Source organism: Pectinophora gossypiella, chromosome 3 (genome assembly GCF_024362695.1).
Source record: "Pectinophora gossypiella chromosome 3, ilPecGoss1.1, whole genome shotgun sequence".
Classification (NCBI taxonomy): Eukaryota; Metazoa; Arthropoda; class Insecta; order Lepidoptera; family Gelechiidae; genus Pectinophora; species Pectinophora gossypiella.
The window spans coordinates 4,870,490-4,884,377 of record NC_065406.1 but is presented as its reverse complement, the minus strand read 5'-3'; the positions used below and the strand labels follow the sequence as shown (position 1 = coordinate 4,884,377).

General features: G+C 38.2%; 2 protein-coding genes across 6 annotated transcripts in view; both read right to left on the bottom strand.

The window, feature by feature from the left end:
• Window positions 1-285: 285 nt before the first annotated feature.
• The window catches only part of LOC126380061 (PDZ domain-containing protein 8), a 58,641-nt gene continuing 45,038 nt past the window's right edge, over window positions 286-13,888 (bottom strand). Inside the window, exons 12-15 of one of the 5 annotated variants that reach the window (XM_050029243.1) lie at window positions 6,996-7,121; window positions 2,590-2,713; window positions 1,072-1,261; window positions 286-456 (exon numbers count right to left, since the gene is read on the bottom strand). In XM_050029243.1, the coding sequence (XP_049885200.1) occupies window positions 316-456; window positions 1,072-1,261; window positions 2,590-2,713; window positions 6,996-7,121 (581 nt within the window). In that variant the 3' untranslated portion in view covers window positions 286-315. The other 4 variants (XR_007568419.1, XR_007568420.1, XR_007568421.1 and 1 more) reach the window with 4 other exon arrangements.
• Window positions 10,637-13,502, bottom strand: LOC126380072 (uncharacterized). The gene has a single exon (XM_050029268.1). The coding sequence runs from the start codon at window positions 13,494-13,496 to the stop codon at window positions 10,656-10,658; it is 2,841 nt and encodes a 946-aa protein (XP_049885225.1). The 5' UTR covers window positions 13,497-13,502; the 3' UTR covers window positions 10,637-10,655.

The window sequence follows — 13,888 nt, the reverse complement described above, 5'->3', positions numbered from 1 at the left end:
GGACCAGTCTCTCAAAGAGCTTGGACAAGGCGGGTAAAATTGAAATTGGGCGATAGTTTGCAATATTCTCTTTAGTCCCGCTTTTGTAAATGGGCGTAACATTTGCTTGCTTCCATATGTCCGGGAATACCCCTTCAGACAAGCATTTATTGAAAATAATGAATAGGGGTTTGCAGATATGACTCGCAGTGTTCTTGAGAAACAATGCTGGAACACCATCAGACCCAGCATCTTGTTTGATAATTGTATAAGCGTAGCCAGAAGTAACAATGAATAAAACTGTCATAGACAAACAACAATAATTTATTATAATAATCAAGTGGGGTGCTGCGCGAGTTGTGCGGCGGCGCAACAGTGCAGCATGAGCGCGGTGAGTGCGCAGGCGCGGCCTTCGCCCGCGTCATCGCCGCCGGGGCCCCCGTCCGCCGCTGACAACTCTTCACGTACTGCTTGCAACTGTGGGAGAAGTTTACATGATAAATTAGATAATCATCAAACCCAAGCAAGCAAACCCTGTGAAAAACGGGATAATGCTAGGGATGATGATCACCATCATCAAGAGCCTACGCTCGTCCACTGCTGGACATAGGCCTCTTCTATGGCACGCTACTAAGCTCGGTCCTCGGCCTGTTAGCTAGGTGGCTGGTGGTGATGGTTGTCGATGGGTTATGAAGGGTACGTACTCGCACAAACCCTTGATGAAGACGAGTTCTCGAGTGGAGACCGCGTCTTAGAAAACGTAGTGTAGGACGCCTTTGGGGATGGAGTGACGTCATCCGTAAGGTATTAGGTACTTCAGTTAAATTAGATGATTTAAGAAAGGATGGTTACGTGATCGTGTAGAAAGATGAAATGGTGAATTAATGGTGCATGATAATGGTAAAATACCTTGTGTTATCTGACCTAACCTACAGTTGACCTGGTTATTCCTTAGGAGATGAAACAGTACTCACTTTTGTAATAAAAAATGGTGCCTATTTAGTGCCCAACTGCTTTAGAACTGATAAGGAAAATGGCAGGATAATTTTCGATGGAAGAATACACAACACATTGAACTGGCAAACTCCTCACCATCTCATGTATCTGCGTGGGAGACAGCTTAGCAGCCAGCTCAGGCGCAGAGTCCCTTGCGGCCGCGAGCAGCGCGTCCGGGGGTAGCGCGCTGCGCAGTGCCGGCGTCAACATGGCACTCACGCCACCACGCTGCAGCCACGTGGCGCCGCAGCCCGCGAACGGGTTCCCTTGCTCCAGCGACTGCTTCCTTTACGGTACACAGACTGAGTGAAAACTAAAGTCACTTTATTTAGTTGTGCGATCTCTAGCTCGGCTACGCATGCAAGGTTTTGGTTTTCAGGGATATGCCATCTATGCTACACACCAAGACATTTAGGATCGAGTTATTAAAGTCGTAAGACCGAATGTCCTTTCAAAATCCAAACCCCATTGTTTAACTATTGTGTCTGGAAATCTCGGCCTTACGAGATTAAAGTTGTTGTTTTCTTGAATATGATTTGAAAATGTATATAAATTGGTTGGAGAAAGATAGGTATTCTGCGGGGTCTGCACGGGTTGCGTTATCGCGCACAGCATAGTAACACATCGACACAGCGAATGCTGTCTACGTGAATAAACGTACGGCTGGCCACACTATATAATTCGCACCGAGCGCGATAGTGTACCCGTGCGGCCGCAGAAGTAGTGTATAATATCAGAGTTTTACAACAAATGTAAATAGGGTTTTGACGACATTTATAAAAACGGAATATCTTTAGGTATCTCTTACAAGAATTTAAACTAGAAGGTAGAGCCGAAATGCGGCTACACTGAGACTAGCCATCATTGGTACATGTTAACAGTTTACCAATACTAGATCTAACCGGATTCTAACCTGCTTCACCCTGATGCCGGTCACGGTTAGAACTAGGTGCAACCGCTGCGTGTCGTCTAATATCTAAAACAAGGATTTTCGTCTTACATGCATGGGGCTTGGTTAGCAAACAGTCGGTGCAACCTTATCATGTCATTGACGCATTTATGAGATTATAAGTAAGTATGCATACGTATACGTATGGCGAAAAAGAAATTTAAAATTTTTGAATTCTGAATCATTTGAATGTATCTACGTATAATTCTAAAGGATATAAGAGCTTGCTTTCTGCCATGTTTTTGACTTGACTTGTATTGCCTCAGACACATATAGCATTTACTAATTGGTCGAAGGACAGCCCACGTGACTATAAACACTTGTTTGAAGCAAGTTTTATGATAAATATTGGAGTATAGTGTACTACCATATTAGAATAATACTACGTATACTACGAATGCTAAAGCTCCGCCCCGCATCGACCTCACCCCCTCTGGATCTCTCTTTAGTCTTAAAAGGAGTAAGGTGGAGAATGCAGACTGTCTGTCTCACTCGCACTAGGCGGCATGTAGTAAGGATGAGATTCTTGTAAGTGTCTGAGGTGTGGCACTACTTAAACTTTTGTACCAGGGGCCGTATTACATGACAGGAAACAGGAGCTGGGTAATTTCACTTTCAAACAGTAGGTAAGGTAACCTTATGTAAAGGCTTGTGTAAAGGCTCACCTGGGGGTGTGACTCGGAGAGGGCGGGAGGGATCGCGAAGAGGCACATGTCTTCGGAGCCGTCAGCGAGTGCGCGGACCCCGCGCGGCGGAGCCCGGCCACCAGGGCACTCATAGTGCCCCCGCCTGTATGGTGAGATAAGTATACTGAGATTCTGCTCTTATTGGCATATAGTCGTACTCTGAGGTCGTACTGCACTTTGTTAGCAGATTTACTACAGGATTTTTATAAAAACGTATTATTATAAGCATTTTTATTAGATTTATTTTTAAATGCATCTTAATACTCTTATTCTTTTCTTATGTTTGGCGGCTCAATAATAACCCTGATACCAGGGTTGATGAGGTTGGTTATCCACCTCACAACCCACACGATAGAAGAAGAATGAATAAAATGCAATCATAAGCAGAAGAATAGCTAGATAGAAGCAATATTTTTCTTTACTTTATTAATCTCTGATGTCTTTTTTTCTTCAAAGACTACGGTAGAATTTTCGTTGGTTACAATGCAGTAGAATTACGGAATAGAAGAAAGAGGCCGTCTCAAACTATTAGCCCTGCAAACAGATAACTACGATAGCTCTAAGGTTTCTCAAATTCCATAGCCACTTTACCGGAAATATAATATTATTATATATTTTTATGTTACAGATTTTTCGTAAGATACTGCATACAAAATTATTTTTTTTATAAATAGTCGATCATACTAAGGTTTTTAGCTTTCCTGTGATAAAGTGGGATCTCCTTGCATCATAGTCGATATTTGATTTTTTATCTATGCTATCGCAGAGATCCGTGCGTCGTAAAGTTTGCGGAAGAGTGGAGTGTAAAGTTGAAGTATGAACTATTTGCTCATAACTACTTGTATGGCGCGCGTTTCGCGCTCACTTGGCCCTTTCAACCTCTTTCTTCTATTCCTTGAGTAGATCTTAGGCAATTTATATCGTTACTATATATTAAATTCTCCACCAACCCGCAGTGGAGCAGCGTGGTGGAGTATGCTCCATGCCCCCTCCGGTTGATTGAGGGGAGGCCTGTGCCCAGCAGTGGGACGTTTATAGGCTGTTTATGTATGTATGTACTATATATTATAATAATTATGTGTACGGCCTTTGAATAAAAATACTGGTCAATCTCAGTGGCCGTCAGGTTACAACCTGACTATATACAAACAGATGTCCGTTGTCGACTTATTAGCTTAGTCTTATTAAAGGAAATATAGTATTTTACAGAGTTTGGCGTGTTTTAGTATATAGTCAGATTAATCAATATAATTTACTTGCTTATATAGGTACCTGATGGGTAATGGCGCACCAAAACGCGGGATCGGGCATATTATAAGGAAGGGCAGAATTTATGAACCTTCTTGACATATCAGTCCAATAAGAAATCATAAATAAAGTTGTCAATCCAAGATTATTTGAACAATGTTCTTTACGGTTAAAAATAAATACAAACAACAAACGAAATGTTGAACCTTAAAACAAAAAATACTACTCATACTTATAACGTCCTAATACAATTTGTAGTAACTTAAAGTAATTATCTAACAGTAATCTAGAAATAGAAGCCAGCCTAAGATGATCAGAAATCAATCTCACTTTTCTTTTTGATTTATTTGTAGTATTGTTTCTCATAAACATAAATATGAGTGGTGGTGACCAGGTGTCCCAAAACACAGGTCCTTCCTAGTTAGGTTCCTAGCATAATGTAAGTTAATGTAAACTGTTCTAAGGGAGAAAAAAAACCATTTATTTTATTATTCATTTTTAAAATATAAGCTCACGACTATATTCCTGATTGGGCTAGTCAGAGGTATATCCATATTATCCATCGCAAAGTAAACTATAACTGTACGTATATACACTACACAATTTATGAAATATATCTATCAAGATTTGCTTTAATTTTAACTAATTAACATGAATAAAAAAACGTTGCATATGCGTTGACCAACAGTTTCGATCGTAAGTAGGTAACGTTATAAAATATATCCCCACTATATGTATAATATTACAAATACAAAAGTAACTCTGTCTGTCTGTTACCTTTTCACGGTTAAAACGCTGAACCGATTTACATGAAATTTGGTATGTGGAAATGAGTCCTACGGATGAACAGGGTAGTTTTTATACCTGAAATCGTCCCCTAATGGCATGGAAAGGGGATGGAAGAAACGCGGAGCGCGATGGCCGAAATCCACGCGGACAAAATCGCGGGCGGAAAGCTAGTAAGCATGTAAATCTTAACTAATCATTAGCTCACATTTTGTGTCATGAATTATGATATATTTCTGTGGAATCGTATTGCGTTGTGTTTACTTAAGTTTTACACACTTGTACAAAGTAGAGTGCAACTTGCAATCCTTGGAATCTTGCTAACTAGAGCGTTAAAGGACAGACTCGTATGGAAATTTCTCAAAGTAAAAGTCTAGGTTAAAGGAATGTTTTATAACAGTACAGAAGTTAGCAGTAGCTAAACAAGCAATTAAACATTTTTAATTATGTTTTGCGTAGAAAATACCTATCGTTTCCGACGTCGATGAAATTCAGATTGAAAGTATAAGAGAAACCACTTTAAGGAAAAACATACTATATTTACAATAGTAGAGATTTTGACCGTTTTAAGATTTATACAACATTAGTAGAGGCAAAATTAAAAATGTTAGCTAATAGCGGCCACTCACGATTTCGACTGCATAATTAAACTTTATAAATTATAGCCTTTGGTGTTGGTTTCATACAAGACAGAGACAAGAGTCACCTTCTCTGCCCTCCTTTGGGGCAATTCCGGCGCGTCCTTGCTGCGTGGGTGGGATCCTCTTACTTCAGTAGGTCGGAGTAAGATGGTGGTTGAGTTCGGATAGGGACCCAGACCTACGGGGTATAACGTAGAACCCTTGCCCAGGGATACGGGTGAAGACCTCAACGGTTGCAGAGGCGGAGATGAGAGCCATCGGTACGGCAATGCAGATCGGAAGAGGCGCGTCACAGGGACTGTAACTACTACAGTACTATTCAGAGGCGGAGGACAGGCGTCCTAGTACGGCTTTTTCTGGGCGCCTTCCCACTCACGTCAGACAGAGTACTGCGGGGCGGAAGGCAAGACGGAACCTACCCTATTTTTCCCTAAAAAGTAGCATGGAGAATGCTACATCGACAAGAGCGTGGCTCTTAAATTGGTGATGATGAAGATGGTGTTATTCTGATGTATACATTTGTTCAGCAGTTTGAAAGACTAACAAATATACATCTCCACATACTGTCACGTTTATAATATTAGTAGGATGACCTGATAGCAAAATAACAGTAACAACGCAAAGTGTATGTACTTAGAATAGTTTATAGTCCATCCGATTGCAATCTATGGCCGTTATTTTACGCTGTATAGCCTGTTTCCTACTTTCCAAAGAAAATATTACTCATTGCGTTATAACTGAACGTTACCTTTCGACAACAGATAAAAATGTTTGCAAAAATTAGGTTAAGTACCTAGACACTGTTGGAAAAAGTTAGAGGAAAATCATAAAATGAATGGGTTTTCACACATGACAAGATTAGAAATATCCAAACACTACAATGGATGAGGGTGACACACTTTTGTAAAACGAAAGGCGTTTTTAGGACACAGACAATTCACAAAACTGGATATTATTCGTAAAAGAACCTGTGTTTACATGTGTAGGTAGAGTAGAGTCCACTTATAGAGCAATAACTCCATCTTTGGTCAGCATTCCCATAATTCGTCTGTGCACAAACAAACGAAAAGTAAAATACTTACATAAAAACCTAGTAAAATATAAAAAAGTGCGTTTATATAATTATATAAATTAGATGAAATGAATTCTAAATACAACTACTTATACTGTTTTTAATAAGTAACTACGTGCTGCAAATCAAAGCTTTAATAAACAAAAATGTTACAAATTCTTTCGTGTTTTTAAAATAACACATTTATTAATCCAATAATATAGTATCTAGTGTGTGTACAGGTATATAGTATATCTATACACCCACTCCTCGCCAGCTATGTTTTAAGACCCATGTAACAGGGGACGAGTGTATTTTCAAGTTAACAGATTACTGAGTACTTAGGTATATTTTTTATTTTATTTTGTATTGAGCAGTGGTGACTGCTTTTTTGTAGAAAGTCATAGGCTACGAGTGTTTTATTTAAATTAAATTTAAAACGATGTTGTAAGAAGCTTCCTTTTTTCTGATTATAAAGTAAAGTACTGATTCCTGATATATTTAAGTACTGAAAGTTTTCATATGGGGATACCAACTTCTATAAGCAATTTTGTAGTTACAAGACGTAGCTTTAAATGAACCTAGTGCTTAATATTATATAAACAAATTATAGCTTTGGTTATTGTGAATTTTATAGATAAAGTATTGGCGTGTCCTACCTTCTTCGTGCACGTCAAGAGAGTCCTTCCTCTCTGAGGCCTCCTCGTCGGAGTCAGGGTCGGCGATGGAGTCTGCCTCGGTCATGATCAGCTCTGGTGGCTGCATTCCGCTGCCTGCTGATGAATCTAGAAGAAAAAAATGAGTGAAAAGATATTTTGGGTCCATTTACTTTTTTATTTTCAGGTTGAATGACATCATAACATAAGCTCACGACTATATCCCAATTGGGGTAGTCAGCTTTCTGCTAGCACTGTAATAGATGGTCGAGCTAACTATGCTAGTGAACACACTGTAGTGGAGCGTTTTAGTGGCAACTTTTAAGAATGGCAGTGGACGACTTTATACACAGTGAATATTGTAAATTCAGTGCATATTACGGAGTGTTTATTGGGATTGTTCTGTAGTTTCACATTCATTACAAAACTAACACCGACTTGTATGTTGTAAATTACAATTGTCTTGTTTATGGTATAGTGACTTGGCTAAAGTAATTTAGCCCGGTGTCGACGATTTCCCTCATTCAGCGCTTATCACTATCGAGCCACTAGAGTCGATTGATTCTTTCAAATGTCTTCTCAGACGACGCCCTGAGCCGAGGTTCGCGCCCGACAGGGTACCCTCTGGCCTGTTGTCTTAAATGTTGTACCGAGTGAAAGCCCAGCGCTGCCCATTTGTCCGGCCAAGTAGTTTATGCCATTTGCGGCAAATTTACTATAGGTCACGTCAAAAAAGATATCAAATAGGTAACCTAGTTATTTTTGTACCGCAAACTACTGTAAAGAGTTAAAAATGTATCTATTTAAAAAAAAAAACATGTTTGAATAGTCTTTACGATGTACATGACCTATTTTTATCGCTCCCAATAAATGACCTTGTTTCCGGAAATGGTGTCGCCCAGTACGCCTATAAAACGTAGCAAACACAATTTACAACGCAAATGCTCGTATGTTGCCAAAAGAGTTTAAGGTCTTTTTAATAAGCTGAATATTTCAAAACTTCACGTTTCACAACTTTATTTTTAATATTTATGAGATTTTAAAATGCAGTAGGTACATTCGAATAGGTTGTAAGTACTCGTACATTTACATTTGCCTAAGTATCAGCCGAAACAACAGATATCTCTTGCTTCAAGTTATATTGTCGGGTAAAACCTTAGACGCGTGGGAAGGCCGAGGAGGATATGGCTGGAAAACATCAAGGAGTGGACGAATGTGGCGACCATGTATGGCCAAGGAGAAACAAACTCTATGAGTTGATCGCTAACCTCAAGAGAGGCACAACAAGAAGAATCTTAATGTTGAGATGGGTGCAGTTTTGTCGCATACTTACAAGGAACTATTACGGGGTGGGTCAGGTGATGCTTTTTAAAAAACAATTTTATTTACGCTAAAAAGATTTATTTAAAGAAAATGTATTAGAATTATACAAAACGTAGTTGCTATCCGAATTCCAAACCCGAACTAACGATTTCCCATTGAAATGAAACTTGATGGTTCCGGAGTCCTATTGCATTGACGTCAATGCAATAGGAATTGAGTATGCAGTTTTTATTTTATATGATTACCCTGTAATTTAATATATAACAACCCCCCGAATAAGATCGAACATCACCCTTAAAATGATGTGAGATTAAAATCAGATCGAACTTGGATTTCGGTTACATTATATTAAAAATTAGTATATTAATAATAAGTTCTTATCGACGAAAATAATAAGTATGAATTTGAAGTTAAGGTGAGTGTTTTTGAGATGCAAGGATTATATTCCTTTTGACTGTGACTGGTGTCCTTATCTCATCTTCCGTGTCTGAGAAAGATTCCTGCACATTCGACATCACTACGGTCTGTGCTACTGGTTTGTTAGAACTCTTTTTATTGTGACATTGGTTAAATATCTGGACTAAGCATGTGGAAGGATTATTTCGACACAGACGTTTTCTACATCTATAAAGTAAATATAACAAAAATATTATTCCTAGGACATAGCTTAACGATATATAATGAATGCCATACTTTTGCATATGAGTTGGACTTTCGATACTATTTAATTCCTTTTCCAGGTAATCTAAATGCACACTAGCATGTAACAGTGAATCTAAGTTATCAATATTTGTAAGCTTATTATAAGGTAATTTTGACAATGTTTTGTTCAGTTTAGTCCTTTCACAACAATCATCGAGTATTATGTTAAAGTCAGAAATTGAGTTTGTTACATTGGAAATGTAGTTTTCAGTAATAGGATCAAATTGTAAAGTTTTGTAAAAAGCTTTACAGTTTTTTGGCAATTTTAAAATACCAATAGAAAACAAAATTTCATCATAACTGATAGGGTTGTTCTTACAAGTGATATGGCATTTGCCTGGTTCGGATTGGGCAAAGAGCCACCTATTATTACTTATCTTATGAAAAATATCTACATGTCCATGTAACAATTTAACTTCACAAGAATCGGGTAAATTTTGTACTACTTCGGTGATTAAGGTTGTTTCACACGTAGGATTCGCAATTGTCGAATATACGTTCGTTAACACGCACACGTAACACTTGCCACTGATCACTTTACACTTCTCAATATCTTTTATCGGTGAATAAAACATATGATCAGCTGTAATTGCTACATAAGAACTTGTAGGTGCAATAAGTACAAAAGTATCTGGTTTTGAAACGTCGTAAGGAACGGGTAAAGGGATTGTATTAAATAGATTATAGGTTTGAGGTAAGACGAGCGGTATCTTGATTAACATAATTATTCTGTTAAGGTGATAATAACAAACGAGTTTAGAAATGTCTAATAGCTGATGAATGTTTTGCAGAGTTAGTGATACTGCCAATTCATGGTTTTTAGGAAGAGCATTCCTATGCTTATCTAACTCGTTATACAATTGATAAGGGCTAAGCACAGTAGGATGTAATATATTTAGCTTTGCAAAAAGGATAGCATTATTTACATCATCTATATCGAAAGATAATGTTAAAATTATAGCTTCTAAAGAATTGAATAAAGAACTTAATTGAGATTTTATTTCTAGCTTATCGTTAGAGTTACTAATCTTATTTAACATATTATTCACGGTGTCCATATTCTTAAGTAGGTTTTGTTCGTTTTCATTGACCTTAGACATAGAATTATTAAAATTTGAAATAGTTGACTTAATTACATGTATATTGTCTTTCATTAGGTAAGACAACTGTTTTTCGTCTGTCTGTACCTGGTTAATTGCGTCAGTGAATTTAATCGCATCTTCATTGTCCAAAGTGCCGAAAAAAGTTTTCAGGATGGAGCCCCCAAAATCAATGAGACCTCGTTTTTGACGTCGGGGTTGTTCATCGACAAGTAAGTATGATATAGAAGAAAATTTATTGACATTAGTTATATGTTGATTATGTAAAGCAGACAGAGAGTTAGTACAGTCTGTTTTTAGCTTTGACGATGAAAACGAATTGCAAAATAAATTTACTCTTTCGAATAAGAACTCCGCTTTATCTAAATTAGGTTTAATATGACTTATATCTAAATACGTAACGACATTCCATTCGCCGTTAGTGAATTTGACATCTAGAAGTTTGTCGAAGAAAAGTCCAGGACTATCTCGGATTTGTGAAACGAATTCACAAATAACCGGTGGTGCGGCCCTGGAATAGATAGAGACGCGCGTTATGTTACGGTGTTAAGGTTTGATCAGCTGCGAGTTTTATTTCGTCATAGTGATGACGTACATGTTTTCTATTTATAAGTAATGTAACGGTGTGGTGTCCATTTAGCTTAATGATTTGAAAAGGACCTTTCCACACCGGTGATAAGGCTTTATTTTGTTTGTGATGGCATTTAACGTATACCATATCGCCAATTTTATAAGTTGTAGGTTTAGTACGTGAATCATAATAGTTTTTTGAGCGTTCTTTTGAAGATATAATGTTTTCTTTAGCTTTTTGGCGGCTGTAACATAGGCGATAATTAAGGGCTCTGATGTAGTCGGTATATGTATTATTATCTAGCGAGTCAATACTACTCGGGATATAAGGTTTAAAACCCAGCAAAAGTTCCATAGGCGAGAATCCTGTGGTGCTATGGACGTTTGTGTTATACGCAATCATAGCGGTAGGTAAATACAGATTCCACGTATGCTGGTTTTCTCCAATGTAAGATCTTAAATATTCTTTAAGAGTCGAGTGGCTCCTCTCTAGAGCACCACATGTTTGAGGGTGATAAGGAGATGCATATATATGCTTTATACCGAACAACTTTTCTAATTGCTTAAATACATCAGAGCAAAAGTTAGTTCCCTGATCTGTGACTATCATTTTGGGAATACCTATGTGAGATATATACCGAACGAATAATCTGGCCGTTTCCTCGGCCGAGCATGTTTGCAATGGATAAGCCTGTGAATATTTAGTCAGGTCGTCTTGCAGTGTAAGAATGAATTTGAACTTATGTTCGTGAGTTTCAGGGAGAGGACCGACTAAATCTAGGAAGACCTTTTCGTTAGGCCTTGTGGCAGTCGATGTTATTATCATCGGCGCACGATTCACTTGGCGCAAAGGCTTATTTATTTGACACGAGCGACAATTTTTTACATAATCATCAATATCTTGGCGCATGTTTTTCCACCAGTATTGAGATTTGATTCGATCGAACATGCGAGATACGCCGGGGTGTCCGGCTGAGACAGAATCGTGATTTTCTTTTAAAATGTTTTTGACTTCACTAGGAGTAGGATATAGTATTGAATTTCGATAGATATTTACTTTGATTCCGGTATCATGGAATAGGAAAGATAGAATGTTGTAAATTTTAGTGTAAACTATTTTGTTAAAAGGATCGGAAAAATCTGAGATTGCGAATTCCTTTTCCTCTAAATACCAGTATTTGATCATATCTCTGTATTCGCGTAAGACATTGAATATATCCTTATAAGACATTTCGTCATAGTGATTGAGACGAATAAATAGATGAGTAAAGACATGCTTATCATTACTTGTGGAATAATAAGTGTTAAGTTCACGATCGATGTCTCGGATATTTGGTTCGCTTGTGGAGGAATTGATGATTTCTGTACAGTATGGGACAGATTCATCTAAGTCAATTGACGTTGGATAAGCTATCAGTTTACACTTAGCTTTAAGTAGAGATTGATTGTGTTCTTCAATGATTGTATTATAAGATACGTCTGGCTGACGGTTTATTTGTAAAAACTGTTCATAAGTTTCGGAAATAGAAGGACTCGGGTCATCGGACACGCGAGGTGATGAATTAGTAGAATTAGAATTAGAAGGATTACGAGTTGAATCGGGATCTCCAAAATCATTTAGAGTGTTGACAGGGCAACGAGATAAAGCGTCTGCATTACAATTAAGTTTCCCTTGTTTATAAATTATTTCGTAGTCGTACTCCTCCAATTTTAGGCGCCACCTTATTAATCTAGAACCAGGGTCCTTGACATTAAAAAGCCATACAAGTGGCCTATGATCGGTGACGATTTTAAATTTTCGACCATATAAGTAAGGTCGGAAGGTCTTCACTCCGAAAAGGATAGCTAGAAGTTCTTTTTCTATTGTGGAGTAATTACCTTCGGCCTTATTGAGTGTTCGAGACGCATAGGCAATGGGTTTATCCTTACCTATGTCGCCTTGCGATAACACGGCTCCGACAGCGTAGTTGGAAGCGTCGGTAGTGAGAATAAATGGTTCGTTAAAATTCGGATATTGGAGGAGGGGCGCAGATGTTAGTTTATTTTTTAGAATATCGAAAGATTGTTGTTGGTCGTATGACCATTTAAATTCTGCGTCCTTTTTAAGAAGGGAAGTTAAGGGTTTGGTGATTTTGGAGAAGTTCTCGATAAATCGTCGGTAGTAACCAACGAGGCCAAGAAAAGATTTAATGTCTTTGGCATTCCTTGGAATAGGGAAGTCTGTGACTGCCTTGATTTTATCGGGATTAGGTGACACACCTTTATCCGTGATTATATGGCCTAGATAAGCGACCTCGCGACGTAAGAATTCGCATTTATCTGGCTGTAGTTTTAGATTAAATTGACGAAGTCGGTCGAACACGAGTTTTAGTTTTTGAATGTGTGAATCGAGATCATGAGAATAGATTATGCAGTCATCGAGATAAATATAGCAATGTAAACCCTGGAGCCCTGTTAGAACAGTGTTCATCAATCTTTGAAATGTTGAAGGGGCATTTTTCAGCCCGAAGGGCATACGGGTGAATTCATAATGTCCTGAAGTGCCATTTGTGATGACGGTGAAGCCGGTTTTCTCAGCGTCTTCCTTTTTAAGTTTTATTTGATGGAAGCCGCTGACGAGATCAAGTGTCGTAAAATACTTGGAGTGACCTAATTGATCGAGGATGTCCGTTATTAACGGAAGTGGATAGATCTCGGTAACGGTTGCGTCATTAAGCTTCCGATAGTCAATGACTATCCTCCACTTTTGTTTCCCTGACGCGTCCTTCTTTTTAGGGACTACCCAAACTGGAGCACTCCAAGGTGACATTGAAGGACGAATGATATTTTGTTCTAACATTGTTTTGATTTGGCCTTCAACTTCATCCTTATGGCATTCGGGAAAACGATAGGATTTTACATGGATAGGAGCAGAGTCCTTTGTATTGATTGAATGTTCCAGTGCACTAGTGAAAGATAATGGTTCTCCCTCCAGATGAAAGATATCTGTGTACTGAGAACAACATTCAAGTAGACGTTTGGATTCCTCATTATTAAGATGATTTGCTCGTATAAGATCGAGGACTTGTTGATTCCTATCGGAATGTAAAACGTGGACATTGTAAATGTCTTTAAAATTATCATGAGATGATATTTGTGTTGAAGACTGCTTATCATATGGAGTGAGATTCACGCGGTAATCTCGAATGATGATCTCTGATT

What these genes read in the sequence shown, in the direction of transcription:
- LOC126380072 (XM_050029268.1), bottom strand. Translation starts at nt 13,496, where the DNA reads ATGTCACCTTGGAGTGCTCCAGTTTGGGTAGTCCCTAAAAAGAAGGAC.